Source organism: Giraffa tippelskirchi, chromosome 7, assembly GCF_054371585.1.
Source record: "Giraffa tippelskirchi isolate mGirTip1 chromosome 7, T2T-mGirTip1v1.2.pri, whole genome shotgun sequence".
In the NCBI taxonomy this organism is placed as follows: domain Eukaryota; kingdom Metazoa; phylum Chordata; class Mammalia; order Artiodactyla; family Giraffidae; genus Giraffa; species Giraffa tippelskirchi.
In genome coordinates this window covers 113,164,013-113,170,012 of record NC_137281.1, presented here as the reverse complement: position 1 = coordinate 113,170,012, position 6,000 = coordinate 113,164,013, and the positions used below count along the sequence as shown (strand labels likewise).

The window sequence follows — 6,000 nt, the reverse complement described above, 5'->3', positions numbered from 1 at the left end:
GGCCTGGCCTTGGGGCTGTGGGGAGTCTGTGATGCTCTTCTGTCTCCTTCCTCCCACTCTTCAGTGAGCCCAAGTGAGTGAAAGTCGCTTGTGAAATACAAGACTATTACTGTCAGTAGAATTACCTTTCCTTGTCATCACGTTACGGCTTTCTTTTCCTTTCTTAAGTGGTCACAAAATGGAACTGAAATATACTTTAAACATTGTTAGCAAATGATATTTGCTCTCTGCTCTTGAAGCAGAACAGAATTATTTGCCCCAAATTCAAATACATTTTCCCCCTGATATGTAATCCCTGATAATTTTTTTCCCTTGGACTTGGAGACTCCAAAATGATAAAAAGGGGTGTGCCATCAAATCCTACTTTCCCAGGAGCTTAAGACCGGCTGTGGCAACCAGGAGGAGAGGTTGAGACCGTTCCTTTGTTGGTGGACATGACACTGTTTCCAACTTCTCACTGCTGTTTCAGTGAACACTGCCTCGGGGTGCTAGCGCTGCCTTAATTAAGCACCACAGACCAGGTAGCTTACCAGCAGAACTCCCCTGCCTCACCATTGTGGAGGCTGAAAGTCCACGATGCAGGTGTTGGCAGGGCTGGTCTCCTCTGGGGACCATGAGGCTCTGTTTCCGGCCCTCTCCCTTGGCCTGTAGCTGGCTGACTCTTCACTCATCTTCTCCCTCTCTCTGTGTTGATCTGTGTCTAAATCTCCTCTTTTTATCAGGATGGTGGTTATATTGGATTAGGAACCCTGCTGATGACCCCATTTTAACTGAGTCACCTCTGTGAAGACCCGATTTCCAAGTAAGGTGCTGGTGTTTAGGACCTGAACATACCTTCTCTTGTGGGGGTGGATACAACCCAGACACAGGTCATGAAAGAGCAAGGTGGGTTCACTGATTCCTTTATTTTGGAGGTCAGGGAAGGAGACACGGAGTGGGGGGCAGAGGACAACTCCCAACAGGTGAGGGCTGGGAAGGGTGTGCAGGGACTGAGCTAGGAAGCAGTAACACTGATGGTTCTATAGTCAGAAAGGAGTAGTGCACATCTGTAAGTACCTGGTGTGAGTCTTGTCATAAAACCTATCTTAAGAATAAGTACAGTGGGATACTACTTAGTACATTCATACATGTTTCTACCATCTTGAGATTTTTATATATACAGTATATGATCTGTTTTTTATAAATGTACAGCTTGAAAAAAAAAAGATCCTTCTCATAATAGGTACAGCATTAAACACAAAAACCAACATGGGCCAGCCACATACCAACTGAAGACCCAGAGAGAGTCTGGCCCACAGCCCAGCTCCCGCCCTGCTGCCTGGCAAAATCAGCAGCACCCATGCATCTGCGGGCTCAGCTGGCCCTTGGCATCTGCATGGGAAGTGCCCGCTCCCGCCAAGCCCCCCCTCCGCGCCTGCAGAGAGTGGGTCCCCGCTGTGGGCAGGTGGCCGAGGAATGCGCATGTCAGGTAACGAAGAGAGGGATGAGAGAGATGTGCTCTTCAACTAAAGGCACTTGTCAGCGGCCACCCATGGCCGTCCCTTGGCCCTGGTGAGCGAGCAGGTGCTATTTTAATAGAGCTGGCAAGGTCCGTGTGGACCACGCCCGTCCTCTCACCAGGTTTAAATAGAATAAATAAATCTTAGTGGGTGCTTGTTTTGCCCTCCTGGGTTCCTATGGAGTGACACTCCCTGTCTCCAACCCAGCTCTGCGAAGTCCTCCATGGGCAGGGGGCCGAGGAGCTCCAGGCCTCGCAGAAGCAGCTGCTCGCTATGGATCAGGAGGAGGGCCCCCACTCGGGCCCTCCCACGTGTGCCTGAAGCTCCTTCGTCCCTAGCGTCGGAGTCTGCGTGCCTCAGATCTTGGTCACGTAGTTGTTGGGGAACAGGCCCTGCTTGCCGCGCAGTCGCCCCGTCCACCAGCCAGAAGGATCTGCGGGGACACAGAGATGGTGAAGGTGAGTCCGGGGCTCTGCTCCCATAGGTGCACCCACAGGCAAAGATTAGGCTCCATCCATGTTCTTTCTCATGTTCTTTTAATGAAAATCAGACGTGCAGATGTGCCTCACAGGCCCCCTTCCAGAAGAACCTACTGCCCAGTTGTGAGGTTTTGCTGCTGCCCATCTCCTAGTGGTTGGCCCAGTGGAATCTGCCCACTTCTGAGACAGGCCAACTGCTGGGTTGGCAGACTGTGAGGTCGGCTTGTGATCTGATGACTCTCATCCTGCGTCCCCTTTTTTCTTTTCCGACTCATCTTTCACACACCTTACTCGACTTCACCATCTTTTTAGGAGAACTGATCTGCACCACTTTACCATTCTTACTTCCCAGCTTAATCCCAGTCCTTCACCAGTAATAAGTGTTTGGTATATATTCTTCCAGACCTTTTTCTGTGATTATAAACACACATTCATTTTAGACAGGTCATTCTATATCTTACTCTTCCGTATCTTGCTTTCAGTACTCAATCATCTTTCCGTGACTGCATCTCATTTTTTAAATGGCTGCATCGTAAACCAAATTTATATAGCCATTCTCTTATTTTTCGCTGTTAATGCAATAAATGTCCATGTGCAAGTAGTTGTATAGGATAGATTCTTGGAGCAAAGAATATGGACCTTCTATTATCCTTTAAGAAAATCTAGTTTACTTTTTGTGATAGATTATCCTTTTGTACTTTGGAAAGTGCACGTGAAAGTATTAACAGTGAATACAGTCACCCAGATCCCTTCTTGGAGGGCAAGCAGTATTACCTATTTCTTGCACTTTCTTCCAGAGATAGTTCATGTCTATAAAGGCAAGTATTTATTTTAAAAAAACAACCTTTTTGTATATAAATGATAGTGAAAGTGTTAGTTGCTTATTTGTGTCTGACTCTTTGCGACCCTATGGACTGTAGCCTGCCAGGCTCTTCTGTCCATGGGATTCTCCAGGCAAGAGTACTGGGGATCCCCTTCTCCAGGGCATCTTCCCAACCCAGGGATTAAACCCGGGTCTCCTCCATTACAGGCAGATCCTTTACTGTCTGAGCCAGTAGTATTACCTATTTCTTGCATTTTCTTCCAGAGATATAGTTCATGTCTATAAAGTCAAGTATTTGTTAAAAAGCCAACCACCTTTTGTATATAAATGATAGCATACTATGTGTTCTGCACTTTAACCTTAATAATATAAAGATCATTTCACATCTGTGTATAAAGAGCTTCTGTATTCTATAGATATGCCCACTGTTCATATCACTTGCTTAATTTTATTTCATGTTGGCCTCTTGTTGATTAGGAGTTTTTTTATATACTAGTGAATCTGTCACATGTGTTACAAATGTCCTTCTTCCTATTTTTATTAACTCTTTGACATAAGATTTGAACAGTTGAATCAAATGATTATTTTACAGTCTTAGAAATCCTTTCCCACACTGACAGTATTAAGAAAAGAAAACTCTCCTATACTTACATCAAGGACTTCTGTATTTCTTTTATGCATGTAAGTATTAATTTATTGGAACTGACCTTGGGGGAAGGGGTTAATATATAAATCCAAAGTAACAATTTTGATAAATACTGTTAAATTTCCTTCCCAAAAGTCTATTTCAGCAGTAATTAGTGAAGGTACCTATTTCCTTGACTAACCACAGATATTATACTCCATACTTTATTTGCAGTGACAAAATCCAGAAAGTTCTAAAAATTGAAAGTTTTCTATAACCCATCTGATGGCCAAACTTGACCTGAACTGACATGGGCTTGTTTATGATGTCTTTGAGCGTGAAGGCTCTTAGTTTCCACAGCAGAAACTGGCTGATCTAAGCTGTTGCCCTGGGAACTGGAAGGGGTTTTATATACCACATGTGTATATATACTACATGATGTTTATATATACTCCATTATTAACTTTGCAGAAGCTCTGATTTCTGAATCTCAATTTACTCAAAGGATTTGGATAAGGGAATGTGGTAGATTCTCTCACATTTTAATCTTTGCTGACATCACAGGAGGCTTTGCCGTGCATTGATTGCCCCAATAGCCTTTGTCCACTTTGGGGCTGGATTATTTGTATTATTTACATACAGGAGTTATTTATATATGTAAAACATTTTTTTCCTAGTCTGTTTTCTATCATTTAACTTTCCCAGTGCTATTCACTATGTAGGTTTCAATGTAGCCTTTTTATGAGGTTAAATCCTATATGGTTTTTGAGTTTGACATCTTCCATAGGAAGATTTTTCTCACCCAAAGATTAATAGTGAAGGTTTCCTTCTAAGACTTTTATAGTTTAGTCATATATTTTCAGATCTTTAATTCATCTGATATTTATTTTGTATATGAAGCATAGAGCAAACTTTCTTTTCAAAATGGAAAGTAACTCTATCCTTTCCCCTGATTTCAGATGCCACATTTATCATCTATTAAATACCTATACACACAGGGGTCTGTTTCTGGATGCTATTCTATCCCTTGTATACGTATGTCAATTCCTACACTCACACCACACTGTTTAAAGTACAGCAATACTTTATAGCAAGATTTGATAACTTTCAGGACTCTACATTTTACACAAATATATAATTGTTTTACACAAATATATAACTGTTTTAATTATACCCACTGTGTTATTTCTAGAAAACTTTTTGAAAATATTGAGAAATGAAAAGAAAGTAATACTGAAAAGAAAGTACACCTCTTAAGGGGACACTTTAACATTTTCTTTTAAAAACATTAAAAATTTTTTTCTATTCCATGTGTTTTATATTTTTTACAAAATGAGACTAGTTTAGCCTCTAATTCTTCCTTTTCTTCATGAACATTTTTCCATTTCAATAAATGTACTGTACTTCTGCAACATTAACACAAAAATTTTTGCATCCAAGTTCACTGAGTGGATATGGCAAAGCTTATTTAACTAATCCCTGTCACTGGATATTAGGTCATTTCCCATATTTTTGCTGAACAATGCTGGTGATAAAAATCTTGTTTGTGTTGCTAAAGTTCATTTCAATACTTATTTTTATTCCAACTTTTTGAAGACTATTAAATGGCTTAAAATATTAACAACGCCTGTAGAAAACCAGGTGGTTAAAAGGAGATTAAAAATAGCACTCAGAGGCTGCTTAGAAGGACTTTGGTCTGGGGACCTAGAGTTCTCCTGGGAGTGAGAATTGGCCACCTCTTCCGGAAAGCAGCCCCTGCCGGGGAAACCCTGTCCACTCGGATTGGCGTTGCTCTGCTCCTACACCTTGGATGGCTCTGCTCTGTCTTGACAACTTGTCTTAAGCCCGACACCCAGGGCTTCCGTGACCAGGCCACTCTGGCTTCATTTCATCCCCTATGACATCTCCTTGGGGGTTCCTCACCGGGGTCGTGTCAGCTCATTTTCCTAAAATGATCTGCTTTTTCTAGCCTCCAAGGCTTCTCTTTCTGTCCCCCTTCCCAGCCCTCACCACAGATGTCATTTCCATCAGGGTACTTTTTCTAACGTCCTAAGTTAGGAATGATCTTTGTTTTTCATGCTTCCATAAGCAGTGGTGTTTGTGCTAACATATCTTCTCTGCCAAATTAATAAAGTATTCAGCCAAGCCCACAGAGCAGACCATTTTTATAGTGGATGTTACAGGTTGTCTCCCTGGCTTCCATTCCATCTAACTTCAGTATGAGAGGCCATGAAATCTGGGTAGGATAGTCCTACCCACCATTTCCTAGGGCAATCCCCGCCAGGTCTAGCCCACTGAGGGTACAGCATTTGCCTTGCTACAGAGACTGATTCAGGAATGAGCACATGACCACTTTGGTCTAATCAGAGTGAAACCTAGGCTTTCTATCCAACGGCTAAGAGAAGAAGTTTCAGAAGTAAAATGGATTTCAGACGTGGTTTGATCTGTTGGCCTGGAACTGTTGCAGTCTTTTTTCTACCATGAGGAAAAACAGCCAGAGGAGGGAAGAAATACAAAGGAGAGAGCAGAGCTGACAGAAGTACTAAAAAATTAAGCTGGAGTTTAATTTCAGTT

At 42.3% G+C, this 6,000-nt stretch overlaps 1 protein-coding gene across 6 annotated transcripts in view; it reads right to left on the bottom strand.

The window, feature by feature from the left end:
* Positions 1-886: 886 nt before the first annotated feature.
* The window catches only part of MYO1E (myosin IE), a 208,803-nt gene continuing 203,689 nt past the window's right edge, over positions 887-6,000 (bottom strand). For all 6 annotated transcript variants that reach the window (XR_014059427.1, XR_014059429.1, XR_014059428.1 and 3 more), the window contains one exon: positions 887-1,932. Coding sequence is in view for 3 of the 6 variants with exons in the window: in XM_081510002.1 (XP_081366128.1) it covers positions 1,856-1,932 (77 nt within the window). In the remaining 3 variants the exon portion in view is untranslated. The remainder of the gene's footprint in view (positions 1,933-6,000) is intronic.